At 41.9% G+C, this 17,269-nt stretch overlaps 1 protein-coding gene across 1 annotated transcript in view; it reads right to left on the reverse strand.

The window, feature by feature from the left end:
- CRISPLD1 (cysteine rich secretory protein LCCL domain containing 1) overlaps positions 1–16,940 on the reverse strand; it is a 69,118-nt gene extending 52,178 nt beyond the window's left edge. The window contains exons 1-2 of the mRNA XM_075583189.1: positions 16,797–16,940; positions 15,615–15,945 (exon numbers count right to left, since the gene is read on the reverse strand). Of these exons, the coding sequence (XP_075439304.1) occupies positions 15,615–15,872 (258 nt within the window). The 5' untranslated portion in view covers positions 15,873–15,945; positions 16,797–16,940. The remainder of the gene's footprint in view (positions 1–15,614; positions 15,946–16,796) is intronic.
- Between the last annotated feature and the right edge of the window lie 329 nt (positions 16,941–17,269).

Consider the following 17,269-nt stretch of genomic DNA (forward strand, 5'->3'; position numbering starts at 1 on the left):
TATAGTCTGTGTGATGATGGAATGCACCAAGGGAGGAATTCATCAAACGTTTAATGACCCATAGCCAAAAGTCAGAAGCCTTTACACATGCTTAACTCCTTTGTGGCTATAGAGGTTTGCAACTAATTTTAGAGCAGTGTTGTAGGCCTGAAGGGGTTAACTTATTATTTGCAAAATGCCAGAACACATTAAGTCAGTCTTACAATTAAGATTGTTTAAACAGAGTGGCTAAATCTCTTAAAATGGAAGGTTAGAGTAGACAAAAAAAGTTAATTGAGGCAGTATTTTGTTCCTGAACCAACTCATGGAAAATACCACCACAATATTTTTACTTCAATTTATTACCAGCACAGTGTACGTGGTAATACATGGAGAGATACAATTACAAAAATAAAAAGGTTAAAATATGTTGAAAAAACACTTAAAACCTTTTCTAAAAACTAGAACTTAAAAACTCTACCTACTCTGAATATGAAATGTTGACCTCTTTTAGCTCACTATTAAACCAGCGAATAATGTAACTCAGCGGTGTGCAAAGTCGGGGGTGGGGGCGTTTAGGGGGGGCGTGGGCGGTTGCAGAGGTCCTGCGCTCTTCCCCGAGGCATTTAAATTAAATGCCGGGGGATCGCTTGAGGCCTCTGAAACTCACTTACTGGTGTTCAGACGAGTTGCTGTGACAGCGTCAAATTACGTCGCGGTGTCATGCGGAGTGACGTCACATGTCCGTCTCCATCGCAACAGGTTCACGTGACATCACGTCACATGACCCCGCGGCGTCATTTGCCGCTGCCAAACTAGGTAGAGGGTCGCAAGAGCGCGTGGGAGAAGGCAGGGGGCTCCAAAATTTTGCGCTCCCCTAATGTAACTGGTATTTTTTCCCCACTCGGTACAAACTTTGACATAACTGGAGTTACTCTAAAATGTTAAACATACAGTATTTCCCTTCCACAGTACAATAGCTTAAAAATAGCAGAAGAAATACAATTAGATACGAAAAAGGATGTCTGAGAACTAGAACAAAGTGAGGAACTGTGAACAGGTTCATGTACTGTACTGGATTTGTTATTAATTCGGGATTGGGGAATAAACTGCATGCTACACACCTTGAGAGGATAGAGATTTCTGTTACGGACATGTCAATTGGGTGTAATCCAAAAATAATCAAAATATGGTGCAAGTGAAAAGGGAAGAGAATGTTTTGTATTCTTATTCCTTTTTGCCTAAGTTTTTTTTTTTTAGAACCCCCCCCCAAAAAAAACAGTAAATACACATGTCCAAATTGGAGTCATAATCATATTTAAAATTCAATTGATATTTGTATGTCCTACAGTAAATTTAGGACATCAAGCATCTGCATGAAATCATTTTTTGGCTTCCTTGAACAAATCATCCATAAATGTATTTATTTTTATACAGTAAATTACGTTTACCAATTTAGCAGGGAGTTTGAAATTCTCACTACTTGTCAATCACTGTTTCCTCAACACATCTCCATTTTCTTCTGACACATGATTATAGTATCATCCACAACTTAAAACAAACTTAAAGAAGTGAAAGGGCAAGTAGACATCTTGCATTTGAGAGTTCTGCACGTCCTTAACACGTTAACTCACGTTAATAAAATTAATACATATACTTGTACTGTAACTGTATGATGTATGTGCCTTAAAAATGACTTTACCGTTGGTCCATAGTGCTGCTTCAAGAGGCTGATATTTTAATGTTTCTAAATGCATATACTGTAGCCAAATGATTAAGGCATGTTTTTAGTACATGCACACTATTATTAAGCCTTATTTATGAAAGAGGAGTAGCGACAGCACAAGTATTAAGCATAGGGTGACCATTCGTCCCGGTTTTGCCAGGACAGTCCCGTTTTTTCCGGGAGAGTCCCGGTTTTTGCTGGGCTGTCCCGGTTGCCCGTTCGTCCCGGGAATGTCCCGGTTTTTCTCCCTGGTGCGCGGGGGAGTCGGTGACGATGCGCGGGGGGAGGGGTGCGCTGCGATGCGCGGGGGGAGCGAGCGGCGGCACCGAGGAGGATGCGGCAGCCGGGTAGTATTTTTTCCATGTTAGAATGCCGGGGGGCTGGGCTTTAGAGAGTTGAAGCAGGGAATTGGTTGGAGGTCAGAGGATCTCGGGGGCGGGGCTTAGTACCAGGGCCGGATGGAGTGAGCTGCTTCTCTGTGTTTGTGTGTGTGTGTCCTGTCTGTCTGTGTGTGTCATAGGAGGAGAGGAGGGAGAGGTATGAGGAGAGGGAGATATGAGGAGCTGAGGGGAAGGTATGAGAAGGGGGAGATATGAGGAGCTGAGGGGAAAGTATGAGGGGAGGGGCAGGTATGAGGAGGGATGGGGAAGGTATGAGGAGGGATGGGGCAGGTATGAGGAGGGGAGGGGAAGGTATGAAGAGGGATGGGGATGGTATGAGGAGGGGAGGGGAAGGTATGAGGAGGGATGGGGAAGGTATGAGGAGGGATGGGGAAGGTATGAGGGGAGGGGAAGGTATGAGGGGAGGGGAAGGTATGAGGGGGGAGAGGGTAGGTATGAGGAAAGGATGGGGGGAGAGGTATGAGGAGCGGAAGGTATGAGGAGAGGAGGGGAGGTATATGGAGAGTTGGGGGAGGTATGAGGGGAGGAGAAGAGGGGGAGGTATAAGGAGAGGGGGAAGTATAAGGGGGCAGGTATGAGGAGAGGAGGGGGAAGTATGAGGAGGGGAGTGGCTGTGTGTGTTTGTCAGTGTGTGTGTTTGTCAGTGTGTGTGTGTGTGTGTGTGTGTGTGTGTGTGTGTGTGTGTGTGTGTGTGTGTGTGTGTGTGTGTGTGTGTGTGTGTGTGTGTGTGTGTGTGTGTGTGTGACTGTGTGAGCACGTATATTGGGGAGGGAGGTTGAGTGTGGGGAAGGAAAAAAAATACATGGGGGTGGGATTGTAAGAGAGAGTGGGGAAGGAATGGGTGACTGGGGAGTGTAAGGTGGGGTGAGAATGAGGAGGTGTGTGAGAAGGGGGGGTTCTCGCAAGGCCACCAAAACGTGGGTAGGGGGCCCCGGTGAAAACGTTCTTCCTGGGCACCGGGAAAGCTGCCTGCGGCCCTGCATGGCAGTGATGTCACTGACTGCCACGAGGAGAGCAAGAGACCCTATTTTGCAAAGTGTAATATACTGTACACACAAGGTCAGGAATGTCACATTTTTAAAAGTATTCATTTTAATTAATGCATACATTTTTTTATTTAATTTTAATTTATGTCAATTAACTATTTATTTAATTTTAATTTGTTAATTATTTTAATTGTAATTAATGTCTTCATTATTTATATACACACAAACACACACTGCAGGGCCCACCTCCTATACACACAGACACAGATGCCACATTGGCAATGGGGTGCGTCACGTGATGTAATTTGTTTTATAAATAATTTTTTATTGTGTCCCGGTTTTTCATTTTGAAAATCTGGTCACCCTAATTAAGCAGCATATCTACTGCTACAGTATTTTTCAAACAAAGTTTTTGGGAGTTAGGAAACAGTAGTTAAAAAAATGATTTTCAATTAAAATACTTGAATAAACGTTTTTTCATGTTTATTGGTCGGTAGGTCAACTTTTTCACTAGATAGCAAACCCTATTACAACTGTTAAATGATATTTGTATATTCCCACTGTTTTCAATTAGTAAATGTAGTACTGTTTTAGATCACTTTTATAAATAACTTGGAAAACATTTTGATAATAAAACCTGTGAAGGCATTTCCCAACTTACACATGCAGTGGCCATTATTTTAAGAAATAACTGGGTACATCCGGCGTTGCGTCACATGGTGGACCCGAGATGCTCAGTTTCAGACTAATGGCCCGCCGGAGAAGCACAGCAGGGGTCCCTGCTATGTGAATGCTACTGGGGTCTGCCTTTATATAATAGACGCGCAGTAAGAGATAGGCTGAATCAGTCACTCTAACTGTGCACCTCTCACAGGCGATCACGGGGGTTTTATTAAAATTCTAACATTACAGTAATGTAGCAGGGGGTCTCCGGAGCTCAGTTTATTTATTTAAGTGTAGGACATGTTTTATTTTTTTTCATACAGGGTTGGTACCTTTAGGTTTGTGGGGACCTGTGGAGACCACCTGAAGACCCCCGGATGCCCACGGGTACCACCTGCGGACCTGCGGGGCAGAACCGGGGGCACCACAGCTGTGAACCGAGGGCCCCAGACACCTGTGGGGATGACCCGGGGACCCCCAGACACCCGCGGGACGACCTGTGGACCCCATTGGGGCCCCACAGTGACCACCTGGAGGCCCATGGCGCCTAGCGGGGGCCACCCGGAGACCCTCAGACACCCACGGGTATCCCCCAGGGTACACTGTACGGCCTGCAGACACCCGTCGGGACCACCGGGACCCCCGTCGGCCTGGGGTATTAATCCTGTGTGCAAAATAATAAATCATGATTTTATGGGGGGACACAGGGGGCGAGTTGTGTATTAGTGGGTGGGTAGTACAGTGCATATTGTAATGTAATCTGCTACATTACTGTGTCTTAACACTTTCATTGCCTTAGCAGGCATTGCATGGCCGCTAAGGTAATGAAGCTTCTTAAATTTTTATTTGTATTTATTGTGTGTGTGAGCAGGGGGTCTCCTGAGCTGAACAAAGTTTATTTCAGCCTCGGGGACCCCCTACTTCCCGAGATACAGGCCCCGGTATCCCCTCGGCTTTGTTTAGATCCCACGGTCATGTGACCCACAGGATTTTTACATGGCGGGGATACCGGCACCCAATAATGGAGCCTGTATCTCGGGAAGTAGGGGGTCTCCCGACCTGAAATTAATGCGGTTCAGCTCCGGAGACCCCCTGCTACATGTTGGAATTTTAATAAAACCCATGCGATCGCCTGTGAGAGGCGCGCAGTTAGAGTGACTGATTCAGCCTCTTACTGCACGTTTATTACAGAGAGGCTGACCCTAGTAGGACTCACACAGCAGGGACCCCTGCTGTGTTATGTTGTGTTACTCCAGCGGGCCATTAGTCTGTCACGGCGCAACTCGCAAGGATCTCGGGCATATCCCGAAATTCAATTTCGAAAATTCTTAAAATAACGGCCACTGCATCTGTATAATGCATGAGGAAGTTTCATGCCGCTATATTTTTTCTATTTCCTTAGGGAATAATGTTGCTTTGGACTAGTACAGTAAAACATCTTTAAATAAGAATAGCATTCTTTTACATAGACATTATTATAGCATGTTCTTGTATAGCGCTGCTAGTTTTACATAGCGCTTTACAGAGAGATTTTGCGGGCACAGGTCCCTGCCCCGTGGAGCTTACAATCTATGTTTTTGGTGCCTGAGGCACAGGGAGATAAAGTGACTTGCCCAAGGTCACAAGGAGCCGACACTGGGAATTGAACCAGGCTCCCCTGCTGCAAACTCTGTGCCAGTCTGTGTCTTTACTCACTGAGCCACTCCCTCTCCTCAAGCATGCATTATCAGGTATAAAGTATTTTTAATCAAATGACTATAGTTGTATAAATATTAACAGACTGTATGATGTACAAGGCATTTAAAATAAAGTATAGTATAGAATAGTATAAATCTTTGCAGGGCATATACAAATCTAGGCCAGGCTCTAAATATATGTTACCCTCTCTAAAATGCATGCAGCACTCATGCACCCTGCCCCCGTCAGACTCCTCGCCAAGTGTACTCAGCATGTGACTAATGAGGTACATGAAAGTGGCCAATGACAATGGACCCGGAGAAGAAGGGAGTTAGGGAGAGAGGAGTCTTTTAGAGAGGTTGGCGGAACATGTGGGGGCAGAGCTGCTACAGCCTGCAGGATCTTAGGACTGACCGGGAGAGACCGGGAGCCAGTCAAAGAACCGCCGAGTTACGGATGCTGGCTGCAGGGAGTTCGGCCGATCACACAAAGGGGTCCAGCGCAGCGTCCATCAGAGAGCAGTCAGAGGCATGGACACCGTCAGAGGAGATCCTCAACAGTAGTCAAATAAAGTTGTAGCCATGCTTGACAACCAGAGTAGATAAAAGCTACACACACCCGCACAGCGTTTATTGGGGAGCGTTATGTTTCTCTGTAATGTGAATGTGTATAATAATCCTTCTGCTGAGGGTCATAAGGTACCAGAGTATCAATTTCTAATTACTATATAAGTACCATTATAATATAAACATTCCTGTAGTCTTTATTGCTTTTGTTTAACCTACAGTAGGACCACGGTGGAATAACAGATAGAGAAGGAGGACTCAGGCCCCCACCTCAGCACTAAGTGTTAGTTTAAGGCAAATAAGAGGGGTTACATATATCTTTTATAAGCCTTATAAACAATTTTGACATACAGTAAGAAATGCAGGTACAGTAATCCTAAACTTCATACAGCAAATCATTATAATCCGACGCTTGAGAGAAAATATAAAGGCTGCTGCCATAAACCCAGTATACTTGCATAAAGCCGGATCCAATATTTCTGTCAGATACCTTGAAAGCATTATAGATTGAATTATGTATTATGCATAACTGAACATTATAACTTCCAATGTTTATGATTTCTTTCTAAACATTAAAAATGTCTAAATATTTAAAATAAAATTTTTACATTTATATTAAAATTACAAACCAATTGCAAACCTCTAAAAATAATTAAAAGCTAAAATGACAATAAATATTGTTAGTGCAGAGGAAAATGCAACATATTGTTGATTTAAATGCACTGAAAAAGAAGAAGAGAGCACTGATCGCCATTTAAAAAAAACGTTTACTGTCGGTTTTTGTTTTTTAACTTACCCTAGGAGATCCCATTATGCCCTTTCCAATGCTGTTTTTATTTTTTACATCGGATGTTCTGGTCAGGAGATCCACGTGTATGAAATATTAAGGCCCAGATCCCAAAAAGATGCTGGGCGTTTCTCTTTAAGATCTGGGCCGGAGAGGTTAAGATAGAGCTCTTCCCAGACTTTATTTAGTGCAGTCCACAGGTTACCATGGTAACTTCAGCTAAATGTTAAGAAAAGGATTTTTAACACCAGGATCCATTATTGACTTAACGCGGCGTGAACTTAGGTTAACACATCAAAGCTCAGTAGCACAGTGTTAAGTGCAACTTTCAGTTATAATGGATGTTCCTGCTAATAATATGCAAAAGAGATGTTTACTCTAACAACGCTTATCCACATGATATCTCCATTATAGTTAATATAGAGCACCAACAATGTATTACTTGGTAGAGAGGAGCCCTACCTTACTATATATATAGCACTTGGGACCGCTAGTATGGTAGGGCTCCTCTCTACCAAGTAATACATTGTTGGTGCTCTGTATTAACTATAATGGAGATATCATGTGGATAAGCGTATATAAATCCTCTTAACCACACTTTTTTACAAGAAGTGGAGACACACCTGTGCACAAAAAGGAGCACACCTGAGATACCTGGCATATATGCTAATAGGATATGCAAAGTATATTGAATGCCTCCTTTTAGCATATATCACAGGTGTGATCCTTTTTGTGCATAGGTGTCTCTCCACCAGTTGTATAAAGGTGGGTTTAAGGGGAGATATATAGCACTTGGCATTCTAATAAGGACTCTCTCACTCTCTCTCAAACCTCATATTTCAGGGTCTAGAGCAGTGATTCCCTACAGGGGGTTCAGGAACCCCTGGGGGGTTAGAAAAAGAGAATATGTAATTGTGTATCCCAGCCAGTATAGTGGGTTTCTGATCTTCTGTGGGGACTGCAAATTTAGTAAGGCCCCAAACTGCACCGTAGTAGGGGGTGGTATAGCTGTCAATTACAGCAGGAGCTTCCAAAGTCAGTCCCCACAATGCTTTGCATCAACAGTGGCAAGGGATTGTGGGGTGTGATTTTTGAAGCTCCCACAATAATTTGTAGTTATACCTCTTCTGAACTTGCAGACATCATCACCAAGGAGGTATTTTGTCTGCATGGACTGCCTTTATAGATCGTTTCAGACAGCGGGTCTCCATTCATTTAGAAATTTTGGAAGGCGTTCTGCAGGCGATTGGGGTTTGATCTCCATTTCTCAAATGCTTACCACCCATAATCTAATGGGCAAACTGAGCGCACCAATCAATCCCTGAAGCAATACCTCAGGTGCTATACCAACGAACATCAGAACGATTGGGCAGAACTCCTACCATTGTCAGAGTTTGCCCGCAACAGTCTGTCACATGACTCCCTGGTCTGTTCCCCATTTTTCGCAGCTTGTGTTATCATCCCCGTGTCCTTCCCCTTCATTCTCCACCAGTAGGTGTCCCAGTGGCTGATACCAGGGTACAGAACTTACAGGACCTTTGGAAGGGGATTCAGGCAACCCTTCGCTCGGCTACCGAGAGACAAAAGAGATCAGCGGATAAGCACCGGAGGCCATCACACCCATACTCTGTCATGGATAAGGTATGGCTCTCAATGCGAAACATCCGTTTACACCAGCCTTCTGCTAAACTCGGACCACTGTTCATTGGTCCGTACAACATTACCCAGAAAATCAATGAAGTCACCTTTCAACTGGAGCTCCCCTCATTAAAAATTCCCACCACTTTCCATGTGTCCCTCCTGAAACCTGTGATGAAGAATCGTTTTTCTGAGGATCCTCCCCCTCTGAGTCCGGTAAATGTTGAGGGTCAAATTGAATATGAGTGTGACATATATTTGACTCTTGTAACTCCAGAGGATTGATTCAATATCTGGTTGATTGGAAGGGGTACGGTCCTGAGGAGAGGAGTTGGGTGAAGTTTCAGGATCTTCATGCTCCAGCCCTGGTCAAGGCGTTACCCCGTCGTCAGCCAGAAAAAACAGGACCTGGTCGGTCCGGAGTTTGACCTTGAATTGGGGGATACTATAAGGGATCTGTCTGAAACACCCTGGATAACTGCTGACAGGAAGTGATGTCATCTTGTCTAAAGCTACCACGGACATCTTGCTTCACGGCAAATCCTGCCCTTACTCCCTTGACAGGAAGTACGCCTCTCTCTGGCCTTTAAATAGCAGGCAGTTGCCCTTCGGCTGTGCTCTTGCAAAATACTTGTTACCTTGTCCTGTCTGTGCTCTGCCTTGCCTTTGTTTTGCCTGATGCCTGTCTTGACCTTGGAACTGAACCTGACTGCCCTTTGCCTGCCGCCTGCCTTGACCTCGGAACCGGACCTGACTACCCTTTGCCTGCCGCAACCTCGAAATCGGACCGGACTACCCTTTGCCTGCCACGACCCCGGAACCGTACCCGACTACCCCTGCATCCTAGGCCTCTGATCCCAGGCCAAGGTCGGTGTATTACTCCCTACCTCTGCCCTGCGGGTCCGTATCCTGTCTTGCAGTCAGCAACGTTACAGTACACATTACGTCATTGCCCCTTGCTCATTTTTTAGGGGCTGTATGTGGTCAGCACTCATTGCATACCTCACTAAAGGGATGCACCGTACCTCACTGAAAAAGCGGGCCCGCTGCCTTCCTGTCCCATCCGTCCCGATGTCCAGAACAGAAACAACATCACGTGATCACTCAGAATAGCGGTCCCGTGATGTGGAAGTGCCTGAGGGCCCATGGCCATGGAGGTGGCACGACCCTCCAGCACTGAAACATGATATTCTTTATAGCAAATGCTATGTTTACATTGGATAGTTACTTTTAACAGTTTTACTTGATCAAGTACATTTCTAATATAGACCTGAAATTAAAAGGAATTTAATACAAGTATTGTATATACAAAATGACAAAAATTAATTTACAGAAGATTGGCTGCTAAATAAGGGGAGAATCCTACAGTATACATCCCATTTTAACATTATGAATTATTCCTATAACAAACGTCCAGTTCATAACGTGTCACATAACATGCAAGCAAAATCACTGCAATGTACCCTGATACTTTGAAACATGTTCGCACTGTTACTTAGCATTAGATTAAAAGGCTCATAATCTCCTCAATACATATCCAAAATGCATTTAAATCTCTAGATTAGAGGGAGGTTTTTTGCATCTTTATTTTCAGATCAATGATTTCTTGGAATTCAAGAAAGAACAGGTCCTACTGTGGATCTATGAAAAATAGAAATACTGTCGCTCTCCTATGTGTAGTATACTCTGTTAATAGGAACAGATTGGGTGCATACGGGTAGATAATAGTAGAAAAAGGGGAAGGTATGAGAAACCAAAAAGCAACCTATGTGCACTCACAATCACAAAAGTGGGCTAGGAAATATTCAATCCTGGGGGAAACCCCCTATATGCCCACTCACAAATATGGTAGTTAAAATACTTTATTTAACATATATACAACAGATTAATATCCGGGATAAAAATAACAGGGAAAGAAAAACACAGGGGAGGAGAAAATTATAAGTCTATAGCTGCCATGCAGCACATCTCAGACCTCTGTAATTTACAGATCTAATGCAAACAGGGTAGAAGGTAAGGAGCATGGAGGTATATGATCTAACAATCTTAGTACGACGAGGTGTTGGATCAAGGTAGTATTTGGATGTCCAAACGCCGAATATATACCATACAAGGTGTGTGTGTGTATATATATATATATATATATATATATATATATCTATCTATCCAATGTTGTGCATAGTATATCACTGGATACAGCGAGACCTCAGTACTTAGGCAATGTGCTCATTCCATACCGACACATAATATACAGAGTGTGGTATATAGAGATTGTCACGCTGTGATATAATATCATGCCTCTGTATATAGTGTGTATGGTTGTCATTAGTATAAAGCATGGAGTATGTCAGAGAATAGCGGTTTGTAACTAGAGAGTACTTGCCACTAGTAAGAATCCCTATTATTGGTGCACAACAGACCATAAAATATATAGATCCAATGATGCTCACACTGAGTCTGTTAAAATAATATACTTTATTAAGACCAAATGTCTACACAATATTTTATAGTTAATTAAAGTTAAAATTGGTTTCCTTGCTAGGTATTTTGTTTGTATATATTAGTGCTCAAAGTCTCTGCAGCTCAAGTTCTTGACACTGATAGATATTTTGTTGGGGGGTCAAAGAGTCATACATCATCTCACTATCACCCAGATTGTACAATCATATAGTCAGATGGTGTGTGTTTAAGATACTAAGACGATAAAGGGACCTGGATTTATATTAGTGAAATCCAATAACATATATTGAAGGTTCCACTTTATCACTTGATCTCTTGGAATCCTTACAATACTTGGTTAATGGCATAATAGACAACACACTAGCAAAAAGTGTTCTACAGGAAAGGGGTATAGATGTATCCCTCGTTAAGTCCGTTAGGTTGTAATGTCTGCAAGGTGAAAATCCAACGGCATTCCCGTTGTAACAAGTGTTTATCCCAGTTCCCTTTTCTTGGGCCCCATGGTATATGTTCAATCCCACAAAAAGTGAGAGATCCATGATCGCCATTATGATGTTGGTGGATGTGACGTGCAATCGGGGTATCTAGTTCATTCCGAATCTAACATAGATGTTCTAATACCCTTGTCTTTAGGGCTCTATGGGTTTTACCCACGTATCTCATGAGATGAGGTAAATAACCCAGTGGTCTGGCAATTGATGACATTTTTAATTCCATGTACTTTAGGGATTACCGGGTCTGGGATTTCTTTGGTGGCTTTCATAAATGGACATGCCCGGCATCTGCCGCATAGATATTACCCGATTGGTTTCATGCCACCTAGCTATGTCTTCTTACTTTTTGCTAAAAAATGGCTATGAACCAGTCTATCCTTCAGATTTCTGGCTCTTCTGCAGGTCATAGTTGGTGTCTCTTTCAAGACCTTCTGCAGATCAGGGTCACTGCGTAAGATGTGCCAGTGTTTACTAAAGATGTTACGTAGCTCACTCCATTGATTGTTGAACGTACCAATGTACCTTATGACTTTATCGTCTGTTGTTGCCATATGCTGTCTGTCACTCAATAAGCTTGTCCGTGATGTATATTTAGCCCTTACATATGCCTTGTGTACAGAATTCTTGGTATAGCCACGTTGTATGAACCTAGAGTTCATATCACCAGACATAGGGTGCTCCACCCCAGTAGAACTTCATCCAGAATTAAAACATAAAGCCCCATAGTAAAGTGAATGGGAGTAGGTATTGGTGAAAAATAATGACCTGTGAGTCACTCCAACGGATATAATCAATGTAGTATCTACTGAAAACAATCCAAATGAGAGTACTCCCCTATAGCAGTCATAAGGAATAGTTATAAGTCCCTTACCCACTCCACTGATCACTGGGACCCGGTAATACCTAAAGTACATGGTATTAAAAATGTCATCAATTGCAGGCCACTGGGGTTATTTACCTAATCTCATCATATTTACCTATTTACTTACCCCTGGGATTGAAAATATACCATGGGGCCCAAGAAAAGGGAACTGGGATAAACACTTGTTACAACGGGAATGCCATTGGATTTTCACCTTGCAGACATTACAACCTAACGGACTTAACGAGGGATACATCTATACCCCTTTCCTGTAGAACACTTTTTGCTAGTGTGTTGTCTATTATGCCATTAACCAAGGATTCCAAGAGATCAAGTGATAAAGTGGAACCTACAATATATGTTATTGGATTTCACTAAAACGAGGTCCCTTTATCTCCTTAGTATCTTAAACACACACCATCTGACTATATGAGTGTACAATCTGGGTGATAGTGAGATGATGTATGACTCTGAAAGACACTATCTCTATGTGTAGCATGTGTATATTTAATCACATGCTCACTACATCTACAGAAGATTAGTGTAGTCTAGATGTACAAATGAGCGTCTTTACGCCATTAGATAGTGAACAATCTAAAAATAGAGGGATCCGGGAATACAGTGGGGTCCTAAACTCCTTAGTGTCCGTTTTGACTCTTAGATGCGGACACTTTAAGGCTCATACACTCCTACACTATGTCTCTAACAACATAGTATTCTCTCAGAGTACATACAGCTAACATGTATCCATGCCATTGAAGCAAAACGTGTGCTAATGCATCACTAAGAAGTAAAGATGCAGAGATAACAAGCACTTTCATTAATTTGGAATGGCTATGCGACATTCGCTGAATTCCTCTCTAATATCACCTAGTTTGGACACCAGCACTCATAGGGATCCATACTATACTAGGTCACATCTATACTTGATCACTGTTTCATAGGTGCAGGTAGGGTTTGTCCCTAACCTAGTGTAATTAACTTCTGTAACACACATTAGGGTACAACATTGGTACTGATGAGTCCTAATATCTATTCACATTGAGATGGGGACCATTGTTTAATAAATAGGAACAACCATAACAGGCTTAGAAGAGGTTAACACCCGAGATACGTATATAAGCGTCATTGCCTTGGTTGTACCGTCCCTCTTGTCCGCGATTGGCCAAAAGAGATATACACGCCTCTATCAATGCGGTTAAGTATTCTTTGGAGTGACTGGATATCACTCCTCCTACCTTGACAAAGCACCTTGCGGACGTGAAACGTACGTCGATTTTACTGACGTCACGATCGTGACGTCATCAGGGAGCGCAGGAGTGGAGCTGTGAGGGGGAGTATACGGAGGATTCATAGCTTACAGGTCATATCAATCTGCTATTTGGGGCTAACGATTATCTGTATACCCCCATGCTTTATACTAATGACAACCATACACACTATATACAGAGGCATGATATTATATCACAGCGTGACAATCTCTATATACCACACTCTGTATATTATGTGTAGGTATGGAATGAGCACATTGCCTAAGTACTGAGGTCTCGCTGTATCCAGTGATATACTGTGTACAACATTGGATAGATATATATATATATATACATACACACACCTTTTGAGGTATATATTCGGCGTTTGGACATCCAAATACTACTGTACCTTGATCCAACACCTCGTTGTACTAAGATTGATAGATCATGCTCCTTACCTTCTCCCCTGTTTGCATTAGATCTGTAAATTACAGAGGTCTGAGATGTGCTGCATGGCAGCTATAGACTTATAATTTTCTCCACCCCTGTGTTTTTCTTTCCCTGTTATTTTTAACCCGGATATAGTCTGTTGTATATATGTTAAATAAAGTATTTTAACTACCATATTTGTGAGTGGGCATATAGGGGGTTTCCCCCAGGATTGAATATTTCCTATCCCACTTTTGTGATCGTGAGTGCACATAGGTTGCTTTTTGGTTTCTCATACCTCCCCCATTTTCCTACTGTGGATCACTTGGTTTACCAAGTTACATCCTTGCCAAATATGACCCTCAGTTTTTTCGCTTATTAAATTGTTGCATAGTAATAGTTGCGATCACAGAGAATGGTGAAATATATGAAAATGCTCAGTTCTTCAGTTCTAGAGTTAAAAGTAATTTTCTAATCAATACCATGAACAGTATATATATATATTGTTGTTAACTTAACAGTATATTTTAAGTTACTACATTTTCCAATAAAAGCAATGTTATACATTTAACACGCTGCATATACTTTAAAATTCCAGGTTTGTGTTATTGTTATTATTACATTAAAGGAATACAATGTTCACTATAAAGTAATACATTACTTAAATATTACTATTTAAAATGTAAAAAAATACACATCAAACTAAAATGTTATTAAAGTGACATGATGTTAAATACTGTATTATAAGAAAACGTAGAGCAGGGGATGGCAATTTACACAGGTTCTATTTGGTAATGGTGGATATAATACAGATGTAGCGCAATTTAGGGGCTGATTCTAACTCCCATTCAAGTCAATAGAAGATTTCGGCCAATTATACTACGACTAGCGCACTATATAGAATCAGTCCGTTAGTGTTCTCTTTTTTGCGACTTCAAGCGCCATCATCTCCTTGCAGACAGCGACACTATGCCTTCAAGAAAGGGAAAAGCAGCAGAGATTTCACCACTGTGAACTTGTATTTGATATAGTGTGGCTCAGAAAGCACTGAGTCACAATACATCTGTAAGTTTTGTGACACCATGAAATCATTATCAATGTCTGGCAGCTACAAAACTGCCACAAAAAAAGCCCCATGCTGTATCTAATGTGTGTGTGTGTGTGTGTGTGTGTGTGTGTGTGTGTGTGTGTGTGTGTGTGTGTGTGTGTGTGTGTGTGTGTGTGTGTGTGTGTGTGTGTGTGTGTGTGTGTGTGTGTGTATCTGTACAGTGTTAGCTGAGCTTAATAATCAAAAACAGTAGCACAGTAACAATGCCGGAAGAAGAGATCAGTGTATCTCAAAAGCTTGCACAAATAAAAGCATTTTGTTAGCCACAGAACAGTATTGTCTATTCGTCTTTGACCAATATTATATATATATATTTTTTAATATATATATATATATATATATATATATATATATATATATATTGCATATATAGTGCAACTATAATAGTACAGTAAACTGAGATTTTGCAACCTGTTGAGAAGTTCTGTAGTTATTAAAAGGTTAACATCCACTACCCTACTACAGCTGTATTTTTATATACATACAGTGTGATAGTTTGGGTTCTCCAGAAACAGAAGGAACTTTTAAAGTTAAAAGCCACTACAAAATGAAACATATATTCAAGACAGAAAAAAAAAATCTTACCATAAACTCCATATTAGAGGCAGGAGGATACACTTCACCTCGTAATTTATTATGCAGATCAAGGATAACCTTCATATCACTTTCTGTTATGGCTCTTTTTCCTCTTTGCTTGGCAACCCACCACTCGCCATCTTCATCCATGTACTTTTCCAGGAGCCCTTCTAATTGAGTTGCATTAGGAATAACCATTGCAGCAACTGTTTGAGCTATGAATAGCAAGACAGTTACTCTGAGCCACTCCTGTGCTGCACACTTCATGGTGAATGACCTGAGAAGACTATGGGGATATCTCCAAGAGAAGCCTTACTTCCAGCACTTCCAGGTCTGCTGTCTGTAAATCCAGAAGGGAGGGAGATCGGAGTTAAATTAACTGACTCACTGAATTTGCTACATTACGGTCAAACTGTAGTGTGGGAAAGAAGGCTGTCCTACTGTTGTGGTTTCTTGGGAGAGTCAATGACATTTAGGATTTACACCAAGTCATTGAAATGATAACTTATCTGTAGCTATGTACAGACTGTGAAGTGTTTCCTTTAGAATGTCCTGCCAAGCACACTTAACTGGACTTGGTAGCAAGACAAATAAAGTTCCGACATGATACACAAAGAGAGTAAATAAGATCAATCCAAATCAGAAAGGCAGGGCAGGACGTTTTTGACATACTGTAGAACTAACGAAGAAACATTGCAACAGAAAACCACGCTTTCAAATTAAGATTATTGTTAGTTTGCAAATTGCAATGCAATCAGAGGAGCAGTGCATTGCAAGTCCTTTCAAAAATATTTCACTTAACATTCACATAGCTTTTCTTTAAATGTACATGTGAAGCGTGGTATAGAAATGCACTCACTACCTACAGCAACAAAATACAAATGAGCAGATAATTTAGAATACAGATGCACAAATCTGAAATAGGCACATAAAGATTACCCTTCAAATGAATACACTACTGTATATTAAAAGGATCACTATGTAGAACTGACATGTTTCCTTGAAAACCTATACAGTATTATCAAAATATAAACACAGGTATTTAGTTACCATCCACTGTAATTTCCATAACAAAAGTGCATAGCTGTTTGATGATAAGAATGTTCCTTACATTAAATACTGCAACTAGCGGAAAGCAATTCACGTAATTCAAGTAAGAAGCAACGCCTTGAAGCGTTTCCGATTACTTACTGCTGCTGGGGTATTGCGTGCAGCAAACACTGCTGTGCGGAAGCTCAGTGCTGGGGGCCTCAGAGCGCTTTGTTGGGGGGCAGCGGCAGCAGCAGCAGCAAAGCTTGTCACTCAATGATCGCACCGGCTCTGGGAGCGCGGCTTTCAAAGCAGAACAAGAGCTGTTTTGGCTGAGGGAGGAGCCTGGACGCTGGAAGGGTGGCAGCATGAATTGGGAGTCATGGATCCGAAAGGCTAAGCACTGGGAGTGACTTACAAGCAGAGACGTAACCAAATAGCAAGAAGGGAGCTGGGACTAGTATCCTATCTATTGACAAGTGCCTTATATAAGTTATAATAACGTTTTATGAACAATTTTTCAGGTGGGTGGCCAAGTGTGTTGGGTCCACTAATTGTCCTATCACAGTGATCCTTTATTCATCATACCGTATGATGCAATTAGTCAAGCACCTTAAATGTTCAGCAAGGTCAAT

Source organism: Ascaphus truei, chromosome 2, assembly GCF_040206685.1.
Source record: "Ascaphus truei isolate aAscTru1 chromosome 2, aAscTru1.hap1, whole genome shotgun sequence".
In the NCBI taxonomy this organism is placed as follows: domain Eukaryota; kingdom Metazoa; phylum Chordata; class Amphibia; order Anura; family Ascaphidae; genus Ascaphus; species Ascaphus truei.